The sequence below is a fragment of the Pteropus medius genome, unplaced genomic scaffold, assembly GCF_902729225.1.
Source record: "Pteropus medius unplaced genomic scaffold, Ma_sr-lr_union100, whole genome shotgun sequence".
NCBI lineage: Eukaryota > Metazoa > Chordata > Mammalia > Chiroptera > Pteropodidae > Pteropus > Pteropus medius.
The window spans coordinates 20,012,121-20,039,821 of record NW_024349519.1 but is presented as its reverse complement, the minus strand read 5'-3'; the positions used below and the strand labels follow the sequence as shown (position 1 = coordinate 20,039,821).

Below are 27,701 nucleotides of genomic sequence, written 5' to 3'. Positions count from 1 at the left end.
CTAGCAACTACAGAAAACTTGTTAACTGGTATCATCTCTACCCATATCTGGTAAAATTTCTTTACCATCATTACGCCATTACTCTAAAGAGTAACAAAAAACATAGGTCATAAAATTCTATATCTAACCTTAGGCAGTCAGCTCCAAAAGTGCACCAACATGCAGGCTAATGTTGTGAGAAAGCACACCTCCTTCTGAGTCTCAAGATGCATCTTCTAAATCTCCTTTCCAGCTTCCAGGACCATCTCTTACTGCAATTCTTCATGAAGTTCAGTTATTAAAAATCACGTTTTCCCCAACCATCTGATTATTCTTTCTTATTTTTATTATATATGTTGCCACTTTATTGCAATTATTTAAGCATTGCTAAATATTCCATTCTACCCCACACCCTCCTTCTGCTCTCCAGTCAATATTTATTGAACTCCTACTACCTGTCAGGTATTCTAATAGATGCTCAATAGAGTAAAACAAATAAAACACTTCTTTACCCTCGAAAGGTTTGCAGTCTAGTGCTGGAAAGAGACAAGTAGGCATAAGAACAAAAGTACATTCTCTCCTTATAACAAACCAGTCTGCACAATCTGGAAGAGGATTTTTTTCTTGTAGTTAATTCCCTCATTTCAATAATCTGTTCAATGACCTCCAATGGCTCCATCTTACCCAAATAATAATATTCGTCCTGCCCAGGATGGCTCTCTGAACCAATTCTACAGGACCAGAGTTCTCTCTTCTAAATGAGCTACCTAATTAAGGTTGCCAGATTTAGGATGCACAAATATTGCATGGAGCATACTTATACTTAAAACATTACCTGTCACTTATCTGAAATTTAAGTTTAACTGGGGATCCTGCATTTTGTCTGGCAATTCTATGCTTAATTTGACCAGCCCACTTGCCTCATTGTTAAATTTAAAATGGATTCTAGTGCTTGGGTAGGCAGCTGCTTTCATCTGAACTGTGTTATCTTTTCATGTTTCATGCCAATCCATCCCATCTCCTCCCAGAAGTCTTCCAAGAGACTGCACTTTCCTATGAACTCTTGTAGTTTAATTAAACTTAGAAAACATTAAGTAACTACCTAAAGTGATAGTACTGCAATTTTCTCAAATCGAATTGAATATTTGGGGGGTTCTAAGAGAATTATTTTTTTCCTTCTAAAGGAAACTACTCGAGTTTGAGAAATATCATTTTTACTTGGCTCACTTGAATAACATAAATTCAAAATAGCTTCTCATCTCTTCAATATTAAATGGGTTGGGGGAAGAGGGGAGGAGTAGAGTAGAAAGGGAGTTGGGCGGGGGAAGGAAGTTGTGTTCTTTTTGGTATAGATCCATCTCAACCTGCCCAGGCTCAGGTCTGAATTCAAAGCACTACAAATATCATATTAATTCACAGAAAGTATATTTAAGAAGAAATCATTCATAGTTCTATACTTAATAAAGTCTCATTTGAAGTAAAAAGCAAAAAAGAAGTCCTTTATTCCAATGAAATATATTGCACTGTTAAGGTCTAGTATATTACATTTATACACACTCTTGACAGAATATATCACTGCAAAAAGGTGACCTTTTCCAACCCAAATACTCTCTAGAGCCTAGTTTTTTAAAAAAGGCATTGATTACAAAGGTCACAAACTTCCATAGGGATTTTTTAAAAAAGGGAACAAAATGTCTTTTCTAGCATTACATTATATACATATATAATTTATACACACATACACATATAATCCCCTTGCATAACACATTATTAAGTATTTAGAGAAACCATTACAAAATGATTTGGCTGTTTTCCAATAGGTTTAAGAAACCAAAAAAAAAGTTATCCAAATTTCTTTACTCATTAAAAAATATATATATATATATATATATTTACCAGAAAAACAATGGAGAAGCCTCAGAACAGAATTAAGATCAAATGTATCTGATGCCACTGATGAGAAACAGGTTTCCTGGTAAGTATTTCATACCCTGCCAGGTATACATTTAATTGACTGACAATTTAGCAGTGTTACACCAGTAGCTTTGAAAAGTAACACAAATGTTTAAGTGAACAGTTCCCTTGCTTCTGACTGGCAGCATTAAGGCACACTATGACTGTGGTCACTACATAATAAAGCACAGGCAAAGAATGGGTTCTGGAGGAATGCTGTCTGGATTTGAACCCTTCCTTGACCATTTGCACCTTGGGAATCTTTGTCTAAATAACTTAATCATCCTGTGCCTCAGTGTCTTCATCCCTAAAATGGGTATAATAAATATTCCCAAAGGGAAATAAGTTTACATCTGTGAAACAATTAATTAGCAAAGTTCCCAGCTCATGGAAAATATCTCAAAAATAGTACTAAGGGGAAAGATTTTTGTCTGTATTTTTCACTATTATAGCCCCAGTCTCTGGAACAGTATCTGGAAGAGAGTAGATCCTTGAGAGGTATTTGTCATCACCTGAGTCTCACTTCTGGTGACTTTATTTCACAATGTTAAAATCAACCCACATAATTTCATTGCTGTTATAACAGCACTATCCTCAGTCCAGTTGAAACTGTTTTATATTTATCTAGTATATGTAAACAGAAAAATAGAGGGTAATCTTTTTTAGTAGTTTTCCTTTAAAAAGATTTCTTCATAGGAATGCTGGACTCTAATGCCTATGCATTTATCACTATTCTTAATGAATTTCTTCTCCATTCATAGAGTCATTTTTTTTGGCATAGAGTAAAACTACAAATTCTATTTACCTTGTCTTTTAGCTAGCTACTCTGCCAAATTTTCTTATTAATTCTCGAGTTTTCCCAATTATCTGCAAAGAAAATAATTTCCTTTTTAATATTTATACTGATTATTTTCTTATTCTGTTACATTAGCTAGAACCTTTAAAACAACATCAAATAAAAGTGACAGTAAACAGCCACAGAGTTGTAAAGTACAACATAGGGAATATAGTCAATATTATTGTAATGGCTGTGTGTAGTGCCAGATGGGTGCGATAGTAATCGGGGGGATCACTTTATAAATGATATAACTGTCTAAGCAAAAAGGAAAGAAAGAGTGACAGTGAATATTCCTGTTTTTTTTTTCCTGGTTTTAATGAAAATGACCCTCTCAGTATTTAACTTTTATATATTTGCTAAGTTTCAGCAAACTTTCTTAATCATATTTAACTTGCTTCCCCTTACTTCTCCTTACCTGGAAGTTTGTACTGGCTGCTGAATTGTATAACTTGCTCTTTTGGCACATATGGCTATCGCCACGGTATTCCCTCCTTTGGTTTGATAATGTAACAAAGGCCGAAACATGTCCTGGTGTTCATTTCTTGCATTCTAGAAATAATCTACCTGTTCCTGGTGTATTATCAATTTTATACATTGATAGACCAGTTGCTAAAAGCTTTCAAGTTGTTACATCTGTATTCATAAATAAAATTAGTCTCTATATGTTTTTATATTGTCTTTATCAGGTTAAGGTACTGTACTAGACATATTAATTTTATATAAGCCGAGTTTTAGATATTTTGAGCTTGAGTTTCCTGTGAAACATTCAATTGCAGATGCTAAAAAAAATGCTAGATATACATGGCTTAAGCTTGGAGGACAGTAAAGCACTGCAGGTAGAGATTTAAGAGTCATCACGATATGAGCAGAAATTAAAACTATGAAGACAGATAATATCTCCTAGTAAAAAGTATATACCTCAATAAGATCAGTGTCCCTAAGGTACTATCCTTCACTCTTTTAAGTGTCTGATGGAATGAGACTCCCAGAAAAGAATCTGAACTATGTAGAGTCATAACTTCCAAAATAGTAGGAAGCTTTTAGGAAGAAGTGATTGACACTATTAAAAGAGAAAAGAAACTATAAGATAATCCCTTAGAAAACATCCATTGGTTTTAGCAATTAGATATCAGGGAAAGAAATTTTAATAGAATAGATGGAGATAGATGCCAGATCACAAGTGGACGAGAAGCAAATGAGGCTGAGGAAGTATGGATGAAAAGGGTAGGTTATGCTTCTAAAAATTTGGGCAGTAAAGGAGTTGGCAGAAAAAGAGCATATATTTCAGGGATAAAGATTTTTTTTCCGAACGAGAAAGTTTCATGTATATTCATATGTTGAGGGTCAAGAGTTTATAGAGAAGGAGATATTAAAATACCAAAGAAAAAGGAGATCCCTCAAAAAAAAAAACAAAAAAAACACCCACAGGATATTGGAGGAAATATAGCCAAGGACATAGATTTAGCCTTAGCCTTAAAAGAACAGGAATACCTCGACCACAAAGACAAGATAAAAGAAGTTAAAGATAAATGGAAAAGTAGGTGAAATGTAAATAGTGGTAAGAGGCTGATTTAATCAAGTCTGATGGCTTCAATTTTGATGGAGGCAGCAAAGGCATCTGCTGAGAATGAAGAGACAGGACAACTATCCAAAGAAAGGGCCTCAAGGAGAACTGTAAATATTCAGTAGAGCTGTCGAAGGTCATGAGCAATAATGGTGGCCAAGTACAAATAACCAGTTCAGCCCTTGAAGCCGGATGAGAGGAGAAACGAGTTATTTGTGAGAGTATCAATCAATATTTTATTTGCTTATTTCCAGCAATACTCAACCATATCATAGGAGTAGGGGGAAAATGCAGTGATATACCAATGCCAATTTGCCACACTAGAGCCTTGGTGAGCACTGAGATAGAGGGAAAGACATGGTATAAGAGGATGAAAGCGGGGCTCAAATGAGCAACAGCTGAGTGCCTGCTGGTCAGGGAAGGATAGCAGCCTGATAGATCTGACCAAACTAGGAGAAAAAGACATAACTGAAGGCTGAATATCTGAAATAAAAGAGCAGTTGTATTATAAGTGAGACAGGTTGATATCATGGAGTTTAAGATTCCTGAGATGAAGTATTTTCTTTAAGGACAACAAGCTTTATGTGATCCTGGGACGGGAGGGCTGATGTTCAGTAGAGTTAAGCAGGTTCAACAAGATAGGGCTAGGTTTCGAATGGGTTAGCTATATGCCTTTAAAATCTCCTAGAATTGTGGTGAGAGAAATGACAGGAGTGAGAATGGGTATAAGGTTGTGTAACTAGACTGTATGACTTTTATTGGAGGATGCATTTTTATTAGTGAGTGGAGATGGTTGTGTGTATCTAAGAGAATGCCAGTTTCTCCTTTGGCTTCCTAGAATGTGGGATTTATCAGAGTAAGGTAGTGTCATGCCACTGTTAACAGCTGAAAGGGAAACCACTCCTTTAAAGAAGAAACAGGTTCTCGTTAAAGCAATGTCATAAATTCAGTTAAAACAATGTTTTAATGAAAAAAGCATCTTGCCAAAAGATTGAGGATATATGAAAGATTATTGACAGTGACATGAGTTTTCCAGATGACTCAGTGAAAAAGTGTTAAGTCAAGGTAACAGTAAAGATATACAGAGAATGAGGAAAGGAATGGAAATGAGAGAGGATTAGAATTAACACTAGTGGGTTAAGGGGTGGTGGTAGTGGATTTGCCTTTCATTCAGTGATGAATAATTATAGAGTTGAAAGACCTGTTTAGAAGTGGATGGCCTGAAATGTCTTTACTTTAGCACAGCGAAGTTCCCAAAGAATATCTTGTTTAATCCCAGGGAAATTGTAATGGCCATGAGATTCAAGACCAGGCAAAAGAGCTCTTATCTCAGGAGGGGCTGCCTCCCACCTTACAGAGTGGTGAGTTCTCCATGGGAGTTCTCTTCATGGTAGTTCACTCATTCCAATTATTTAAACTATTTCATTCCAATGATTTCAAAATTTTCCAGTAGATTTTTAAAGCAGATATATAACTAGTCTACGTGGGATGAAAGAGACTCCCCTCTTCGAGAATTCAAGATGCTAAGACACATTTTCAAACACTTCAGCCAATTGTATAGACTGAAGAGCCTGGTCAGATATTTGAAATTAGAATTCTAGAGTTCTGATTAAAGGTTTACATTCTAGTGGTTTATGTACGACATTAGAATTAGTTGCTGATGTCTTTAATCCAAGAGATTCTACTTAAAGATACAAAAACTAAAAATCTAGTTCATCTAGAGAAATCAGCAATGTAGACTCATGCTTCCTGAGTCTACTGAAATAGTTTTAGCTGCTCCTTTTGAATGGGACACGCAAGCCCCAGTTCACTACATTATTTCCCCTGCCTGGACCCTTGAACTTGGAGGAATTTGAGTCTGTTAATTGCTGTCTTAGACTTTAGTGAGATAATTATCAGCCTATTTTATTTACGTCAAAGTATTACTGCAAAAAACAAATTATTGATTACTAGTTCATGAAATAAAGAATTGCATACATATGTTTACATTAAAATAATGGATTAACTTTATGCTAAATAACACGACAATAAAGATGAAAATTAAAGAACACAAAAGGTTATATTTGTTACAGTCTTCATCCTGAATACACTAAGCTCAAATACTGTTACAAATATTGTTTAAATCTACCTATATTTTATATATAATCTCTAGACTAGAGAATTAATTTTGTCACATCCACTTTTTCTCAAATTTCATTCAGTTATCAGCATTTCTCATGCATTAGGCCCTGTGCTCCTATCTCTATTTTTTTCTCCATTATTGTTCACTCAATTCCAATTATTTAAACTATTTCATTTCAATGAATGCAAAAATCATCCTCAGATTAATAGCTTCAGATACCATAATAAAGAAAAAATATGGTTAAGAGAATACAAAAATTTGGAGAATATATTAGCATATCATGCTATTGTGAGAAAAAGAAAATAAATCTGAATTTTAGCTTCCTAGGAGACAAAGAAAAAATATATAAACAAATATATGATTCAAAGGGCCAAGAAAAACACCATTTAATTATTTAGAATTCCAGAAACTTTTCCTATTCTAAGATCTGGAGGAAATTTCAACAGTGAGTCTGTAGGATATTGTGTATGATACAATAAACAAAGTCCACAACAGTGTCCCCAAGACATGGAATTTACTAATTAAAATATGCTTCAACACAAGCTTATGGTAAAACCGTGATGTACAATTCTGTGAAAAATTGTGAAGGGCCGAAACAATAGGAATCAAGGTCAAGTGCGAAACTCTCTGGAATGATCCAAAGGATAAACTTAAAACTATCAGAAGAAGTAGCTTAATATCCAGTTTTTCAGGTAATCCACCATAAATACTATTTCCTTTAGATAACTTTTAAAAAAGCATTGAAAAACAGTATTCGAAGCTGTAATCTCTGGTAAAATCACAGGCTGAAGTGGTACAATAGTATGATAAAGTCCACATATAAAATTTAGAAATTTAACTAAAACATGCATGAATGGAAAGTCACCACATGGCTGTGTCAAGGAGAGCTGAGGACTGGTCTTCCTCAGAAAACATTCCTGAGTCTGCTCCAACACACAGCTGAGTCACAGAGGCCCTGGACAAATTTCACAGTACGTATTACCTTCCATGTTCATAGAAAAAAATCTGCTGTATAATATTGTCAGATTCAGGCCAACTGCATTCAGGGGGACATCTGCAAAGATAATGCTTTCCGTCTTTGGATATCTTTTCTTGGCAGGATCAATTGCCTCCCAAGGCCCATCCTAGGGTGTGGCAATAAGGCTATACCATCAGGGTAGAAAATGTAAGATACACATCTTTAGATTCTTCATAGCAGTAGACGGTGCTTTTTTTTCTATTTCTCTGATACTCGAGTTAAGCTCCTTGAAGCTCAGATTATTTATTGTATTACTTTTGTAACCTTTCTCCCAAAGGAACATGTAATCCATACACAGTTGGCAGATATTACTAGATGGCAGATTTGTTTTTAAAATGGTAAAATTAGATAATACATCTCATCTAAATTCATGAAATTTTCTCTCCTAATAACAGAGCCATGTGATAGCTTAAAAACATATGCTTTATCATCATTCAGTAGCAGTTTATTCATTAGAACATTCTGTACTCTTCTGAAATCTAACATATCTCATCACAGTTCATATTTGGTTATTTTCCTTCTCAAAAGGCTTTGTTATAAATCCAATGCATTTAACTACCAAACTATGCCCATAGGGTACTTGGACAATAGCTTACATTTTAAATTATAGTACTTGTGGGTGCTGCTGACCTGTCAATCTCAAATATATTTATAAGCTACACGCACAAAAATAAAATGACCAAAGTGATTCCAATTAACCAGCACTGACTACACATTTTAAGAAAATCACTGGGTGTGCCTAGGATCCAATGCTAACAATTTGTTACGCACTGCAGTGTTACAGCTTTCTAAATGGTAAGTAACTGTTTAAAAATTCTGAAGCATTCTTAAAATGTTTCACTTAAACATTTCTGCAATAAAATCTTATTGAACTGTTACTTTCATTAATTTTCTACAGACTAGAGAGCAAGGAATTCAAGTTCGACTTTTTTTTTTCTTTTAACTTTGCCTACTACTGGCAAATAAACTGTGCCTCTTTTTTAAATAAACCCCTGGCCTTGAGTTTTGGCCCCTTAATAGTAGCCTACATGGTTGACTACCCTTGGTGTTAAATTTTCTTAAATTGTATTTCTGTCAGTGTATCATTTTTTTAAGCAATGGACCCTATAATAGCAAGCACTGGTCTGTCAGGAGTGCATTTTAACAGCACGACACAAGTATTTTTCACTACAGGAGACAAACAATGATATGTATTACATGCAGTAAACACTGCCTTTGGTACATAGGGTTCTCTTAGCATTTATCTGTCTAAAATCTCACTGTGTCCTGAATAGGAGGTTGTGGGGGAGAAGGAAAACCTGCATCATATTAATATTGCCAGTGGCTATAGTTTAGCTAGTATAGCATTAGAAAAGAGTCCGCACACATTGCCATATTTCTCATGAAAGAAAACCTTGATTTAATATTAAATGGACAGAGGAAGGCATATTAGTTCATGTTTAGAAAGTCCTTTTCTTTCAAACAACTATCACATCTCTCTGATACAACTCTTTTCCAAAGTATTGGTCTTTCTCCCCTTTTATTCACGAATATCACTACCAAATAACTTTCAATTAAGCTTAAAAAACTATTAAGAAATAATAGTACTCTCCATATTGGGGGTGCACAGATCCCAGGGATACTTAAACAATTATTAGCATTTCTATTTCTATTTATTTTCTAACATCCTTTAACATTGTTTCCTAATTTTAAAAATGTACAATGAAGTACTTATGATAAATATATATTTATGTTGAAGGTGCACACTTACATTTCTTTAGGAATAGAGGTATTTAATCAAACTATTTAGAGAATACTGTGTCAAAGGATATGAGTTAAAAGATATTGGCATTCAATTGTCCTTGCCGCCTGAGGAAAAACATACAGAAATCAAGACTATAAAGGAAACCTTGAGCACACTGAAATTTTATATATAATTCTACCCTATGGGATATTAAACATAATGCTTTACAAGGCCATACAATTTTCACATGCTAAAATGTGGAGAGCATGGGCATATATTTCAGAAAACTACCATATCAGTTACAAAGGAAATCCCATGTTAATAATTCCCCGAGATTCAAATTAATCTTAATTTATGCAAACTATACTATAATCTTAATTTAACAACCCATTCCAGATTCCAATAATTTTTACCATTAAATTATTTTTTTCCGATATGGCTTCAGGTACACATGGTATTTAGGCGTTTCTTCATCTATCTTTTTTTTTGGTAGATGAAAAGTTGGTAAAATACCTCATTTTAGTTATTTTTTCATATTCTTGATTATTTATCATTCTTAAACCTCAACTTAATCTTTCTTTCATCTTCTGTTTAATTTCAAACTCTCTTATCGTAAATAACTCAGTGATATTCCTATTTACACACAAGTAAACTGAGACTTAGAGAAGTTGTGTAACGTGTCTAGGAACATACAGCCGGATGTAGCAGAATTGGGCAGACTTCAAATCTAAAACCTAGGGATTAAGTCTAACCTCACCTCATTTGGAAGATGTTTAAGGAATTAGCAAAAACTGCTCTGAGTTTTTTCTTTATTTAAAATGATATTTGGAGAAGGTAAAAACCAGCAGATAAATGCATCCTATTAGTAATACATGACTAATTTGCCATTAATGATACTTGGAGGGGGTAGGGCAACACTCATGTGGTAAAATAATGAGAAACACACAGCAAAATGATTTAAAATACACTGTATGTGTCAATGATTTAAAATACACTGTATGTATGTAGGCTAAGCTTGTGACTTTAGAATCACAGTAAAAACCTGAGTTGTGGTAAAAATGAAAGTCTCTGTTTACTACTCAGCAGAAAAATCCTCAAAGGAAAATCAAAAATATATGAAAAACATTTTAATCTCCTCTAAATATAAAACTTTTTTTTACATCACTAGAGAAATCCAGAGTGAACTCAGGAGATAAAGCATTTAACACTTTTAGTCAAATAAGCATGTGATCTCTCTTCCAAAGATAATGGTTAGTTTAACAATTTTACCATTAACAAGATTATTTAAACACCAAGCAAATGATCAGCTCAAGATCAAGTGACTTTTCCTTAAAATCAAGCTCAAATCGATCTACTTGGAAAGGTGAGAATCGCCAAGTGATCAGAAATGTAGGTGTTCCAGTCAACCAGGACAAGATGGCCATTACAACAGCTGCCTATCTGCCAGAGTATAGGAGGACTGCTCCATAGTATAATAGAAGAGAGCACAAAGATGTGCAGGGGGTCAACAGGAATTAAGACCTATAAAGCTATTTGGCCACCACCTCCCCCCAGCTTTCTAAAAAGTATGCTTTCAATCACTTTGGGCAAGAAGTACCTAGATGGCCACTATTTTGAAAGCTCACCCATTCACACTGTGCTGCATTCTCAGATTCAAGGCACATTTGCCCAGCTTCTCCACCAATACCTATGACACATCCCAGACCATTTTATAAATATGAATACAGGCCCAAGTACTTGATTTACTTTTGAAGCTTATTTAACTTATTTAATTTTTAAAAGTAAAGACAATTTTTACATACAAACCCCATTCTTAAAAATAGGAATGTATATTAATCTTTTAGTTTCGAATGCATATTAATCTTTAAGTTTTGAAGATTTAGCTCTTCCTGATGTGAAACTAAAATTAGTGAGCTAGGATTAGGGTAGGGGTGAGAAACATTAAGTATAAACAGAAGACTGTTTTGTCTCATCTCATCAAGAATGTGATTAAATAAATTGTTTTTAAATAACAATGTCTTTGATGTATTTTCTCTAAATGCTAGATTCAGAAGCATTTTTGATAATTAGAGCAAATATGTTATTTTAAATATTTTTTACTAGAAAGTAATTTAATTAAGTGAAACTTGACTTTAAAAATAATGAAAAAATTCACCCTTCAGACCTAGAATAACCGATGTTTCCACTTCAAGAGTAGAAATTGGCAGGCTTTGCAAAATCCACATCTTTGCAATTTTTATGACCTATTCAAAAAATATCAATTACATTGTGACCAGGACAGAGTTTAAGGACATCTTTGGCCAAGCTGTTACCCTTACACAGTTTGTTTTGGCAGCCCTAGTTCATCAATTGGGGCATTCCTTTGTATCTCACATTGAAATATTATAATGTATAAATAGTCCATTAACCATTTTGGTAGATGTATGTAGATATGCCAACCCAAACATAAACATACAACTACACTATTACCCATGAATTGGCAACATAGCCAAATGACCAAATCCTGAGATCTATTTGAGATTCATGTCTCACAGCTGTTACTTAATCACATAGGGTCATCACTGAGTCCAAATAAAAAGACATCCAAAAAAATAAAAAATCTACCAGTAAATAATAAATGAAAACTAATCCCATTTAATTTAGCAGATGAGTTCTATAATCCCAAAAAATTCAGTTCATAACAGCCTAACTAAATAGACGTCACCGCGTTCCTCAAATCTGCAGGTGAATGGTTCCAGGACCACAGCAGGAAACAAAATCTGCATTTGTTCAAGTCCCATATATAAAATGGCATAGAACAATACATACAACCAGCTCTCCACATCTATGGATTCCTACCTGTAGATTGAAAATGTAAAGGGCCAATTGTACTACCACTTCCTTAGAGGATGTTTAGAAAAGTATAGGTGCGTGCTAAGTTTTAACAACAGGGTATAACACAGGACCACATGGTGGTTGCCTCTAAGCCTTTCTTTTGCTCTCACTCTAACCACACTAACATCCTTGATGCTCCTCAAACACATTAGAAAAGCTCCCATCCCCAGGCCTTTGTCCTGGCTGTTTCCTGTATCCAGAATGATGTCTTCCCTATACATTCTCAAGGCTAGGTCCTTCACTTTTTTCAGGTCTTTACTCAAGTCACCATCTCAACAAGGCTGTCCCTGTGTACTTTATTCAGTTGTTCAAATCCTTCTTTCTCCTTCCCCCCTTCTCTCTCTCACACACACACACGTGCAAACACACACATGCATAAATACTAATTCTGCAAACCTCTTACACTGCTCTATTTTTCCTGTAGTGTTAATCATCCTAATGTACTCAATAGTTATTTTGTTGATTATCTGTTTCCCTTAACTAGAGTATAAACTCTCCAAGGGGCAAAGTATTACTGTGTCTTATTTTTTTTTCAGTGCTGTATCCAGGGCTTTGTACAGTAGAACATATAGAATAATAATATTTGTTGAATGGGAAAATGGGGACCAGGAATGCTAAGTGTTTTGCAAGATGCATCAACTGTATTGCTGTTGAAACCGTACCCATATCTGTGATAAGAGATGAAACAATGCAAACAGTGTGAAAGTTAGAGCTAATGAATGCTATCTTATTCTATATCCGAAATATAACTATGAAGCTTGAAGCTCAGTTTTTATGACTGCTGGCTTACAAAGGACTTTTACAGAGCCCAATTTTTACTTATTTTTATAATATATAATTTACAAGATATATAATTTATAATTTACAAATAATAATGTATAATATAATTTATAACTATAATTTGCTTATTATGTATAAACTCCCTTCTCAAAATTTTTCAAATTCTTTTTTGATTGTACCTTTCCTCGTTCTCTATATTGGCTCCATGGGACATAATTAGACTAAAACTCTTTATATATTTTACTTAGTTACTTAAAAACAATGATGACTCCATCAGTTGTAGAAAATATAAAAAATAACTTGTCTTTACATTCTTCCCAACTTTTCCACACTGACTACCTTGTTCTCCAAATGGTAAAATATTAATAACTTTATATTTATATATTATATAAAATCAATCGGAAATATATTCTATATTTTTTATTTATAGGAATGAAGTATTGGCACTCAAATATTTGTTAAGTGACTAAATGGTCTCATTTTTAAACTGTTAGACAGACAGCAAAACATGTGACCATAAATATAAACACCAATACTACTCGCTCATCAAGGACATGCTATGGAAAGAAGGGACTCGTAGCTCAGAACATTTCTCATTTTTTTTTTCCTAGTCAATGGCTACAGAAAATAGTAGTTTGTAAATTTTAAGGCAATTCAATAGCTTTTAATTTCTTTGTATCTTCCAAAGCACAAATAATCCCTCCACAAATATTCACATGAAATACTTGCAGGCTTTAAAGTTATGTTCACAGTATAACTGAACATCTCGTTTGTAAAATACAAATAAACCTGCCCGTTGAAACTAATACTCATATTTAGTATTAGAAATTATGATTGCTTTTTCCATTTGTCTCTCCCATTGCCACCCCATCCACCCAGGCTGAAGAATAAGTACTAAATCACTCACCTTACCCAGTCTAATATGTAGCTGTTCATCAGAATATATTTTTATTGATCAATTGATAAACACAAATTAATTGTCACATCCAATGCTATGAGATATTTTAAAATATAAGTCTTGACTCTACTATTTTTGGTGAAATGTGAGTAATCTATCAAAGGACATTATGTAAGAGATTTTGAAATATTTTGAAAACAAGAATAAAATAATTTCAAAAATCATTGCATCTCTGTTAGAACTGCTATAAGAGAAACAGAGTATTGTTCTAAAAGTTTTAGAAAATAAGAATAAGCTAGCAAAGTTGAAAATTTGCTATTTTCCCCTTCAAGTTGCCTGTTGGGATTGCACGGCATAAATGAGATGGGCATTTATTTTTTCTCTGTGTTATTTAGATTACTACTGAATGTTAGCATTAGCACATTTTATGAAGTTCCCTGCCCCCTTACTAGTCCTTGTCATATTTAATATTTATGTTTACTAAAACTGATAGTGTTTTTATTAACAGAATAGGTTTAACGTAAATGATGCATTACTATATTAATAATAACAGTTTCACTTAAATATGGATTTGGTATATTCTGCAAATAATCTTTGAATTCTTAAGAGTCTTTTATTTTCCCAGTAGCCCGGTTGGAGAGTTTTTAATATTAAATTGAATCATAACAACACATGCTGGTTAGAGTCTAACTTAATATATGCAGTTTAATGTTAATTTTCCAACTTCAAATCAGGGATCTGACTATTCTAAGATGATTATTTCTCAAGTGTGATTTAAAAAAAAAAAAACTGTAAAAACCCACAGGTAGAGAATTTTTTTTTTTTGCATTATAAACAATTAACACTAGGAGGAAAAGAATTCAACAAAACATTTAGAATCTTTATCTAACAATAAAAAATATCATTGAGAAGGAAAAAGGTCTATTAGGAAGTTTTGATAATATAGAGCAGAAAGCAAAAATGGCATAGGTGAATGCACAGGTGACTGACGTGAGTAGTTTGTTAATATAGTAAATACATTTGATGGACATAATAAAAAAGTAAGCTTAGACTTTAATTTCTTTAGAGAAAAGTTATCCATTAATATCGATCATAAGGGGCAAAAAAGCTTACTAAGCAAAAGAAATTGCTTTAGAATAAGAAATGAAAATCTAACTGCCGCATTTCTTGCTTCACAATGTACACTTCCATTTCAAAATACATTTCTTATAAATACTTTGAAGAGAGAAATGTATGGTTAATCATCAAAACAAGTATGTTGCGATGGTAGGAACAGAAATAGAACAGACAGTATCAAACTCCATAGAGCTGAGAAAGACAGAATTGGGTGATAAAAATCACAACAGAATAAATTTGGCATTCTATCGTTATTATAACACTTGTCTTTCCTCTTTGAATGGTGAATACCCTGTAAGAATAAGTCAGTTCCCAATACTAAAAAATTAGCTGGCATCAATATCTAAATTTTACAAGTTTCAGAGCCTGGTGAAACCATGGTGATCTGGTGAAAGTCAATTATGACAAAAGTTAATGTTTATTCTAAGGTTATTTAGATTCTAATACCTGCATGTACAGCATGCATATCTACACCTACATCACTTTAAATGCTTAATAGGAGAAATTCCACATATCACTAGAAATAATTACTTACAAAAACTAATTTAAAAAATGAAAACAAAAGGAAAATGCCTTTTAAAAGAAACACGGCTAATGCAAATGATGTCTAAAAAAAAATACATCTGGTCAGTTGAACAGAACATTGCTATTTTTATTGTTACTTTCCTCATTTTCAAGATCTTATTCTGCATTTATTTTGTTTACTGATAAAAGTTTGAGGAAACGTTAGGTAAATTTTCTTTGGAAGATAGAATGAGGTTATAGGATATAATTTTGAATAATATAAGACATTCCCATAGGAACTGGAAAATGTTTTCAAACCAAGTGCCAAAATAAGATCTCAATGTCTCACCGTGTAATGAAGGAAAATACAATGGCCGTTTAGGTTGGTGCAATTCTTTTAGGCTGTATAATTTTTATGTGAGGCAGAAAACTGAAGCACATAATGCATTTCTACAATGCCTATATTCATCAAAACCATTTACAGAATCACTACTTTTTAGCATATCTTAAAAATGAGATTCCTTAATAAATTACGTTTATGCAGTCAAAACACAGCATTAAAATTTATTATTAGTCACTTAATGGAAGTTAATGGTGAGTTTATAAATGAAGTTCTGGCTTACTTTGATATACTCTAAGAGCAACCAAAAATAGAGATTCTTTTCCAGAGTTCTATGTATTTATAAAGTGCAAAATAAGCAATTTTAGCAATTCTCAAATGTAGTTCTTCCAGATGCATTTAATCCTAAATATACTTGTAGAAACAGAATATTTTTTCTGCTAAGTCAGGTATGTCTAACTTATCCATCTTATGTGTAAAAACTATCCTGACTTAAGTATTCCATGCTTTAAAAAAGATAAAATATGGTAAAGATATAGAAATAGTATAAAGTATTTTTGTATTTTTAATATTTTTGGCTTGGGGTGTGTGTTATTTTCAAAGAAAATATCTCAAATCTGCTAAACGAACCAAAGCAAAAATCCACAAAACTAAAATAATTATATTAAATACTTATTCACTGAAAACAGATGCATCACAGAATTAAGGACAGAAAGATATTGTTGATAAATTTACAAATAAGAAATTCTCCATGTAGAGAAAATATTTTGAAGAAATTATTGCAAAGAGGTTGTCACTGAGGAAGTCTGGTGTGAAACCACCAATTTTTTCCAAAGTAAGGGACACTGTTCCAAAGTTTTGTACAAAACAAAATTATCACTCCTGATACGTACTTGTCTATGACCGGTATATAGTCTAAAATATTTTAAATAAAATTTAATAATGCTTTACTATGAGAAGCAGAAAAATGAACGTAAATTACAACTTTTTACAAGGCTATAAATAAAGTAAGATAATTTGCAAGAATATAACTATTTTTTAACAGACCATGGAGTCTAATACACTCAGATGTCAAAATATTTTATAATACTAAGATTAGCTTAGACATTTAAATATGGTAAAAGTTATGACTATAATAAAGTGTTAAGAAAGCTTAAATGAAGCTTGTAGAGAAGAAAAAAACTTATTTGGGAGGAGTTACATTCCATGTAATAGCTTACATTTTCAGAATTTAAAACAAAAGTAATTTTTCAAGTAAAAATAATTTACTGCTTTCTGGGGAAGATATTATGAACTGCCTAATGTTAAAAAGATGATGATGAAGGAAAAAAACAATAAACATTTTATTCAACATTAAAAAAGAATTTGTGCACTGAATTGTCAGATAAAATAATATTAACATATTTATGTTTACTTTCAAAGCCTTAATTATGTACTAATAAAAATTTAACCTTACATAAAAATCTAGAGGCACCAGATTGATCAGTGTGAAATAAAGTTATAGCTAGAGTCATGTTTTATGTAGCATTTAATTTTAACTTTCTATTTTAAAGTTATTATATTATTATATTAAAAGTATGTAAAATTTGTAGTAAGCATAGCAACTTCAAATCCTTTTTGTTAATTGGCAACTCTGATGGAGCATGAAGCATCACTCTTTCCCAGTAGTTTCATTTTAAACAAATCATCCTCACATATAAAAATAGCAAATTGCATTAAAATTTATATAAAATATTTTCAGCTTATATAAATCTGTAAGTAGCTTCCATGGCACATATCACGGCAAACAGCTTTGAATACATTCTCTGGCGAGACACCATTCATAGAGATGAAAGATATAGCCTATATTGACTTAATGCTTAAAATATGCCACAAGTAATAAGCTTCAGGCTTAACAACAACAAAACACACACACACACAAGCAAAAACTGCCCAAAAGCTTGAGTGATAAATTCTGATATCCTTTACTGCCTCCAATTTGAAAAATATTTTATTTCTCCTGGTTTTACTTCTTAACACATGCCACAAAATCTTAATTCTAAAACTCTTACTATAACTGCTTTATTCATATTTCCAAACTGAAATAAGGATGATAGTCTAGCAGTAGTTAGAGTCCTGTAAATATCACTAGTAAAACTTTGCTATTTGAACACAATAATTGTTAATCTACTTTAGACAGACTTAATTTTAAGCTCTAGATGCTTCCATGTCTAATTGATCAAAGGCTCAACTTTTAAAAACATAAAGTTATAAATGTGTTGGATACATTTTTAACAGATACATTTCTAGGTCTTGGTATATAAATATTGATGGGCCAATTGACTTAATAGTTTAGGTCAGAAGGCAGTTAATAGAGAAAGTTTTTAAAAGTCAATCTTTCTGTTTCTGAAGGTGAACAAGCCTACAAACTGGCAAATTCCTCACATTAGATCTGTGCATTTGATATTCTACAGAAAAATAAAGAACATTTTACCAGCCTTGTTATGAAAAATGAACTGTTAAGATTTAAAACTAACCACATAAACTGTAAAGTGTTTTCTTTTTCTTAAATATAGCTAATTGTACCACAAAGGAAAAAAAGAAATCTGAGAGAAATAAAAAATGCCACAATAATAGTTTTGATAACTCTTAAGAAAATATCTTATGATTTAAATTTTTGGATTCATCATTTAAAGAACTTGTAAAAACATGCCAGTACTACCACTGCTCCAAGTAACACAAAATAAAGCGTAAAAACTTCAACTCATTGTTTAGTATTAGAAGTGTCTTTTTGTTTTCTCTTTTGGAAGGACAAGTTATCAGGAAGTTAATACAATTGGCAAAAATATGTTACTCTTCTTCAGATACAAAAAAATTATCTAGCCCAGGATAATACCAAAGCCAGCAATTTATTAATCCAGGTAAACTACTTTTTTTGTCATTTTCCATATTCTTACTTAGATGAATTATTTATGGCTTGTTTGGTGCCTCAAAGAAATTATATATTATCCGAAGACCAAAAACCAAACTAAACCACATTTTAATAGGATTTAAATGGTTAAGCACTGGCTGTGCCAAACACAAACAGTAGAGAAATGAGAAAAATTATTTTCAAAGTTTGGAAAAATAGCCATAGAATACTATTTGTTCACTGATCATATTGCAGATTTATGTAATTAATAAACAGTTGGATAGTAACAATTTAAGGTAAACCTCCATTTTTCTATTAATTATTTCATCCATTATCTAAAATTATGCCTTTCAAACAGCAGGCATTCAATAAACATTTTGAATGACTATACAATTCAAAGAAGTTAATTTATAAATAAAATTTGTCTGATCGTATTAGTCTATTTGACATACAGAATCAGACTACTTTAATTTCCCAATCAGAGACATATGCCTTTGAACATCCACACAATTTCATTGAGATACACACTTTCCTCATAAACATAAATACCACATCTGTGGCATAATCTGTAACACATAACACAGTATTTTATACACATACCAATTCCACATTTCACTTCTGCAATTTCCAAGTGTTGATGAATTACTAGTTGCCAAAGAAGTCACGTTATATACAACAAACCTTCAGTTTAAATAAGGAATAAGCTTGCTGTTAACTTAGTTTGAAATGTTAACAACCTTTAGGCTGTTAACATAACAACTGGCCATTAATGTGGTAATGACCGATTTAGGAGGAAATTGTACTTGGAGAAATGAATATATTGGCAATCAGGACAAGGGTTTTATTTTAAAAGATAGGAAAATTTTTTAAAAAGTTAACAAGCATTAAAAGTTTGAACCTATCAGTAATTTACCAGACAAAAAGCAATATATAGACTCTTTAGAGATAGATAGAATTTCTGATTTCTGATATGAAACTATTTTGAAAATTCCCTTCAACAAAACATTTATTTGAGATAGCAAATGGCAGTTGAACATTGTATTTTTATTACTATAAAGAAGAATAAAATAAAACAAGTTTAAGGTTACTTTCTCTGCTCAATACTATATAGACAATTGCAAAACAGCTTTACTCAGGACCGATGTATTTCAGTGGCAAATCTACATTTTTGATTTTAAAAATCCAGATCTTTCAAGAGCTTTTCATTAAATTTCACTCAAATCTATCTTTATTACTTATTAGGATACCTCAACCTTGCCAAGACTATATAAACTTATTGTTTTGGCATTCTTACATAAATCCACTTGAGATACTGTAGTTGTAAACAAATGTAAAAGTTAAAAAAAAAAAGTCAAAAATCCATGACTGTTGATTGGTAAAGATGAAGCAAAATTAGCAAGCACTGTTAAATCACTACAAGCAAATACAAATGCTTTATGTGGAAATGAGGCTCTAATTCACAATGAGCAGAGGAGAAATTTTTATTTCAAAGAGAAAAGTTCAAAGACTGCAGTTCTAAAAGAATTCACGCAATAAGTTAATTCTGATTAGTTTTGCCACCGCAATGAGGAAAATCCTGGCTATAGAGATTCACTTCCCATTGTTGGCAACTTGCATGTATTTTGTGCCCTCAGATCACTGAGAAGTAGTAACAAGTGGTCATAATTAGTCAGAAGGCTGGCAGATGAGGCAGTCCTAAGATGGGGAAAGAGTAGAATCTGAAAAACAGTACTGAATTCACCGTCTTGTAACTATCATTAATCAAACGGTATGTTTTTATATATCAAGATTAAAATGGACTGAAAATAACTGAGTTATATACTAAGAAGGACCAAATTTCCTAGAAAGGACCTCCCCAAATGGCCAAGACAGTTAAGGAGTTACGGCTGATTGATAAATTTTGTGCCATAAGAGAAAAAAATTTTAAATAAATCGCTTAATGTCAGACTAGAAAAATGATTAATTGTATCAAATATGAAAACTCAAATGATGCCATATATCATTTCTTTAATTTGATTGATCCTACTTTATTAATAAAAGTAATTTGCAGCTGAATCAAGTCACAAAGTTCCCTGGAAAGAAAAATAATTTTTCTTAAATAGAAGTTCATGTGTTAAGTACTGAATACTGAGAAACAAAGCTAAATTGACTTCATGGCTTCAAAAGCAAGAACATCTGTATTGTACTGAAACTGTTCAGATGTCTACGGTTCGGAGTATGAGTATCTATCTTTTCCCCAAAATGATGGTGATCTTTCCTTTGTTAATTTCCATAAAGCTACTGGCAAGTGTGAGACTGTTAATGCTAAGTGATGTCTTTGTGATGACGAGTTGGAATGCCATGGAGGAAAGACTAATTCTACACTTGGGGAAAGTTTTCAAAACTGTACAATAAAATACTAATAAATGCCATTTAAGAATTACAAACAGAATTTCTCTGACAAATTTGAAACAGAAAGATAGCTGAATAATTTTATGTTATGCTCAGTCTACCTTGTCACCTGTGGTCTAATAAAAAATTTGTATGATGATTTCTACAAAATATATACTTGACATGAACTGGCAGTTTCAATACAGGCAGTGGAATAACCTGTCCCTAATATGGGCATACAAGCGAGCCAAATCGAAACACTTTAGATATTGTGTGCTGTTGACTGTTGCTTAAGCAATAATTTGCATAATAGGCACCTGGCAACAATTTGAAGGCTGACAGGTCAACATCTTTCAGGAATATAGGCTGGTAGTAAGGAAATGAAACAAATAAACAAAAAATACACTTACAAAAGTATTTTAAAAGGAATCCAGTCATCACTGGTGTGCAAGGATAATTCCTACCTCAGATAGTCTCTGCGACAAAGGATAAGATTAGCTTTAGTGTACAGGGTGGAGCCCACCTCTCCCAAACGACAGTCACAGCAGGCACACTTCAGGCAGTCTTCATGCCAGTATTTGTCCAGTGCCTTTAGAAGATACCGGTCCTTGATCTTTCGGTTGCAGCCAGCACAACCTTTCGGCTTGGTGTCTGGCTGGACTGAGAGCATTTGTATACCTAAAGGAAGATAGGAAAAAAAAAAAGAGAGAGAGAGAGAGCTGGGACTTACAAGAAAGAATCAGAAGATGTCAAAAGATCTCAAACAAGTTAAATATTTAACTTTGCATTTTTTCAAAGAATATTAGACTTTCTTTTTTAGGGCCATACTAAAATCAAACTAAATTTTGGAAACAGGAAGGCTCAAACTATATAAAGTCCTTGTTAGAGAATTTGTAAAGTCAAACATATAAAGTGGCAAAAGTAATTAATTCGTGTTGTACATAAATAAGATTACCTCATTTACACGAAGTTAAAACACATTAAATAATTTTGTAGTGTCCCCATTCTCTACACAGAGTGGTTCCTTCAGGAATAAAATGCGAGTAAATGGCTAACAATCTTAAAAGAAAGTTATTTAACAAACTAGTCCATGCACACTCTATAGGAGTCAAAATTGAGGGGTTTTAATTGATTAAAAATTTCACTTAATATGTGTTTGCTGATGGAAAGAGAGTGTACTCTCATGGGATTATACTATCCTTACTTAGCAGTAGAAATGTTTACAGTTAAGTACACAGTAGAGTCACCCCAAAAGCTCACCAATGCTATATTACTTATTTGCATCCAAAAAATTTTGTGCCCTTGACATTTCAAAATATTCATCATATTAAAATAAAAAAAATATACTTATAAGCATCATTCAGTGCCCTGTTAATGGCAGATTACCTAACAGTATAGTTCTACGTGTTTTTCTAATAAAACTAAAATATGTGATTATGTAATTTATTACCATAAACATGCACTTATTTATTTTATAGAAGAAAAAGCAATAGAAGGCAAAGTCTAAATATACATAAAATTACACATATAAAGATAAATGTATTATATACATATATTATATAATGCTATACTATATATAAAGACATTTCTATATTTTGGAGATATATTTCCATCATAAATAAAGAGTCTAGCTGGGTTCAATGGGTTTTACAACTTGACCGAATTTTTTTTCAATGAAAGAAGATTCACCTTTGAATTTTTTCTGCTTTCCTTTAAAAAAAAAGCTGGACCAACTATTCAGAGCTTCACATTTATCAACTAACACATTTAAAGCACTATAAAATACCACAGATATCATAAATTCCAAATCGTTCATTTTACAAATTATGATCCACAGGGGCCTGAGAGACATTGAGGAACTTGCTCAAAGCTGAACAACAGTTAAACATTAGACTTGGTGGCTTTCTTACAGTCCAGAGATTACACTGCTGTATCATACTTCCTCGGCCTAAAGTTTTTAAACTTGGACATGGAAGGATACAAAACATCAAATATACATGCATTCGAAACAGTTTCAAGGAAAGAAATGTCATAATCTGAGTATTTTCTGAATATTTTTCTACTCCAAAATAGTTAAACCTATATCAGTTCCTTTAATGTCTTATGAAGGAGGCTTCATCTCTACTACCTTCGCAATCATTTTCTTTTATAACCACCCTAATAAGAGACATGAAGGCAACATATCCTCACAGCTGAAAACTTTTCTAGCTACAAATAATACATGAATTGCAAGAATATTGTTATGAAGTTGAGCTTCCATTAGAAAATAACTTGGTAGAGTAATGGAATAGGGAATAACACAGAAGAAAACAGGGTAGCTGTTCTTTCTGTATGATATGCATAGCCGTGGTCTACGGAGCTGCAAACTAGCAGCTGGGTTTGTACAGAAGAGCAGGTGGTATTCCTGTAGCCTGCTTTCTGTTCCTTTTCTTTGAAGGAGCTAAGGGTCTAGTGTAGATTAATCATAACCCTTGATAGCTCTGCTAAATCTCACTCTCTAGAACTTCTAACAAATGAAGTTTCTTTGATCAGAACTAGTTACTGTCTTCTAGCAAGGTTCCACAAGGGATGAATCCCATTAATTATAGCACAGATCATACCCTAGTGCCTCTTAACCATATACCTGGGGGAGGGGGGAAGTTTTGATTTACTAAATGACATTCTGGATTTCATTATTGAAAATATCTAGAGAGATTTTAAGAGTGGCTATTCTAATTATCCAATTTATAAGGCTATTATTTTTTTTATATCACAAAGCTAAAATTTTTTTGTAAAAATCCTTCTTAGTGGTAGCTAAGCTACATATATTTCCCTATGTTGTGTATACCAACATTTGGCACAAGCGACACTACCCTGCTTGTCTTCACAAAATGTTTTTGTTGTGTTGACATTTTAATTTAGCACTCAGAGGCCAATTAATATTTGAAACTCTTACATTCTGTTTGGCCTTGGGCATAAAAGGAGTTTGATATTTTACACACTCCATCCTGGTATTGTTTTTTTAGACAAAACCATCACATTTCTCTTGCAAAAGAAATCTTTTCAATACTCTGCAACTTTACCAGCTTTCTAAAAAGAACTATTTTGTAGTCACCACTTTGCCATGAACCTAAAAGGCATAAAACAGCCTCCCCTCACTACCCAGAAGTACACGTCTGGGTAGAGTTATGTGTTTGGAGCTGAGAAACATTTCACAAGTTGCTCATAGCACATCAGGACTCATAACTAGTTTTAGATTGGCATGTAAATTGTTCTGAGGGAAATTCTTATTGCCTCTGAGACCCTGCCATTCTGAGTTATTTGACAGTTTAAGGGAAATCATAATTAAAAAAAAGACATAAATAATAGCCTGTGCAGTGTGGTGTGCAGAAATAAGTAGAACCATTTCATTTAAACTCTGGTGAGCTTTTAATTGCCTGGATTGCATTGTGAGGCGGCCTAACGGTTGATTGCCTCCATTATGTTCCCTTGTTCTGTGCCATTCATCCGCGCAGTCTCAGCTTCAGTAGTTAACACAACAAAGTAACCACAACTCCACAACACACAGGGGTTTAAAAAAATAATCATAATAAAAGATTTGCAGCACTTAGACACAGTCTTTTATATTTTTGGACTAACTACACAATGAATGGAAAACATTTTGTCCCCATCGGAAGATTCACTGAGAACAATTTGGGAAAAGGAATTGGAAGAGGGAATACATAAAGGGGCTTGGCAGAGATGAGGTGCCTCAGGAAGATGCTAAAATGGGAATGCAGGTTCTGCAGCTGGGAGCAGTGACACAGATTAAAAGAATTTGGCCAACACAGCCATTCGATTGCCAAGAGGTACCAAACAAAAGATTTTCTCTCTTCCTGCCCATCTTCATCCTCTCCCAGCCCCCAGCCCTGATTGGAGAACTGGATTGGGCCTAAAAGCTTGTTTCTCTCTGTTCACTGGCCCAGAGCATCCCTACAGGCTGAAGCCCCCTAAGGGACAACAATGCAAATAGATGTCCCCAGATCTCAGGCGCTGGAGCTGCTTAACTCTGTTCTGCCCCTTCAACTCCCACCTCCCCACTCCCACCACCCCTCCTTTTTGAGCAATGGAGCTGGGAACCAATTTGATTCCCTTTTTCTCCAATGCAGCTGCAAGGCTCAGAGATACTGACATTTTTCCACTCTTATCAGTTTAATTACAGTTACCATGGCAGCAAAGTGCTAGTGCTTGGCAAAGGCCAACAAGAGATTTGCAAGACTGAGTTCAATTTTGATGCAGCTCACATGCAAAATAAAAAAAAAATAAGAAACATACATACACTCTAACAAAGAATCCCTTGCGGAGTTATGCTCCAGCCTTTTGTGGTTGTGTCTTTGCAGCCACACAGCGATGATTTGCAAAGAATGTAGCAGTATTTGTTGCACCTAGCAAGATTAATTGGTTTAAGCAGCAGTCTTTCAAAGCAGTTACGGCAATAATATTTTGGATCTTTTAGAAAGACACAAAAGCAGCGGAAGAGCAGGGAGGCTTTTGAGGAGCCAAGAGTGCCGAGCGCCGGCAAAGTGCATCTATGATAGATTGTAACCTTACCAAAACTTTTCTCCTTTTTCTGCATGAGTTGACTTAGGCGTGCCTGAGTTGCAGCGGCTTCGCATTGAGCACCAAGCCCAGAGGTAGACGTAGAAGGGAGTCTCCTTGAATAAGCTCAAGTGTGGACCTGGTGCGCAGCCCACACAGCGGAGGACTGACTATTGTGAAGCCACTTTAGGAGCGGGTCGGAGTGGCGGCGGGGGGTGGGGGAAGGGATGAGGGCGACCAGACGAGACAGGGCGCACACACAGAGCCCCTCGCAGTGTGGCAGTGTGCAAAATGATGGCGAATGACAAAGCCACATGCTTCCCTAACTCTGCCCGTAATCCTAAAATCCCAGCGGCCCCTTTTAGCTTCGTGGTAACAAATGGATTTGATTAAACTGTCACATGCAGGGTTAGCATAGCATATCATGTTCAATATGAAAAAGATCATAAATCTGAGTTGTATTTCATAACGGCTATGTGGGTAGCCCCTGTAAAAATGCACTGCATCAGTTCGAATCTCAACCTATTAGGACATAGGCACCCTGCTCCACGGAACCTCTCTTTTCTGGTCACTTCTCCCCAACCAGCCCCTTCTCCCCAAATAGTCACTTTTCCTTCTCGTAGGAACCACATTTTTGTTATGGCAGAGTGGGGAGAAGCAGAAGTGTCAACAAGAACCAAAAGATTGTAATTTCAACTCTTGGGGTGGAGGGGATCAAGAATTCCAGTAAGTAAGGAGAAGGGGGGTCTGTAACCAACCTAGGACCGAATTCCCTTCCTATGGGCTTGGCCTGAGTGAACATGTCCTAATTCCAAACTCTCTCTGCCCCTCTGTCCCCGGAAGTCAGGGGTGTGGAAATGCTGCAGTTCATCGTGAACTTTGACTATTATCCACTCGAGTCGTACTTGAGACGTTCCGCGCCGCAGCCGCTCTCCCTCCTTCCATCCACATCTTCCGCCTGCATCTATTTCATGTCTCATCATAAAAATAATGAAGCCTCACATGATTTAAACAAAACCGTCTCAGCAGAGCTGCAGCCCGAGCGAAAGTTGCAGTGCGGAGCTGGGCTGCAGCTCCAGTTTATGCCTCATTAGGAGGCTTGGGGAAGAAAAAAATACCCACATCCGCACACGCACGCGCGCACCCGCAGACACACACACCACAAATAAGCCGACGCGTGTGTACACAGTTGCTGCACTTACCTTCTCAATTAAGCGATACAGGGGGAGGCCGTTCAGAAAGCACAGTGGCTGCTTTGTAGCTCTTCTCCTTGGGAAAGGTCAAAAAGAAGCATTGTTTGAAAAAAGGGGGGGGGATTTCTATTTTTTAAGTTTAAAATAATGAGGTCCTCAAGGATCCGCCAAGTAATGGTGTTGACCGCATCTGAGCCACAGGTGTCCTCCTTTTAGGCAACTGCAGTCCGAGGCTGTCTCTCTCTCCGTCCTGGCTCAAGACAACTTACCCAGCAGCACGCGAGGAGCCGAGCTGAAGGAAGCCCCGGCTCTCAGCTGCAAAACGCAATCCCTTCCCAGCCAGACATAATACAGCCAAAGAAAAGGTCACTCAGTTATTACTGAGCCGGCGGAGCCCAGGCAGCGCTTGTCAAGACCACAGAGAAGCAGCTCCCTTCCGATTTAAGACTATTTACCTCTCGCCCCCACCCCTCCCCTCTTCTCTCCTTTCCTTCTCTCCCTCCCTCTCTCGCTGGCTCCCTCGCGCTCGCTCTCGTGTGCCTGTTCTGCAGCTCAGTCAAGTACAGCCGCCCTCGGAAAGTGCAAAGCAGCCGCGAGACAGATCCGGCTTTGTTGCTAATTTCCCAAGGTGAAAATTTACAAGCCTGCGAGTGCAGTCAGCACAACCACATGCATATGCTACTCACAAACGCCGGGGACGACCCCGCGTACAAAAAGTGACCTCTGCTGGAGTCTGTCTACTCAGGAAGGACCATACCTCCTGGACTCGTCCAAAAGAAGTCCTGAGAAAGAGCTCCGGAGAAAAAGAGTAGAGTTCCTAAAATAACCCGAGCATTTTGGAATAGGTGGCCGCATTTAAAGCAAACTGTCTGCCAAAGCCATTTCTGAAGCTGCCAATTATGGAAATTAAAATAAAAGCAAGGGAATCAAACTGCTACCAGAATACACTGGAAAAGCACACAACCCTCCCCTTTCAGAAATG

General features: G+C 34.6%; 1 protein-coding gene across 4 annotated transcripts in view; it reads right to left on the bottom strand.

Moving 5' to 3' along the window:
* LMO3 (LIM domain only 3) overlaps window positions 1–27,701 on the bottom strand; it is a 54,897-nt gene that overhangs the window by 26,164 nt on the left and 1,032 nt on the right. The window contains exons 1-3 of one of the 4 annotated variants that reach the window (XM_039882582.1): window positions 27,406–27,439; window positions 26,729–26,795; window positions 21,434–21,647 (exon numbers count right to left, since the gene is read on the bottom strand). In XM_039882582.1, the coding sequence (XP_039738516.1) occupies window positions 21,434–21,639 (206 nt within the window). In that variant the 5' untranslated portion in view covers window positions 21,640–21,647; window positions 26,729–26,795; window positions 27,406–27,439. The other 3 variants (XM_039882581.1, XM_039882580.1, XM_039882579.1) reach the window with 3 other exon arrangements.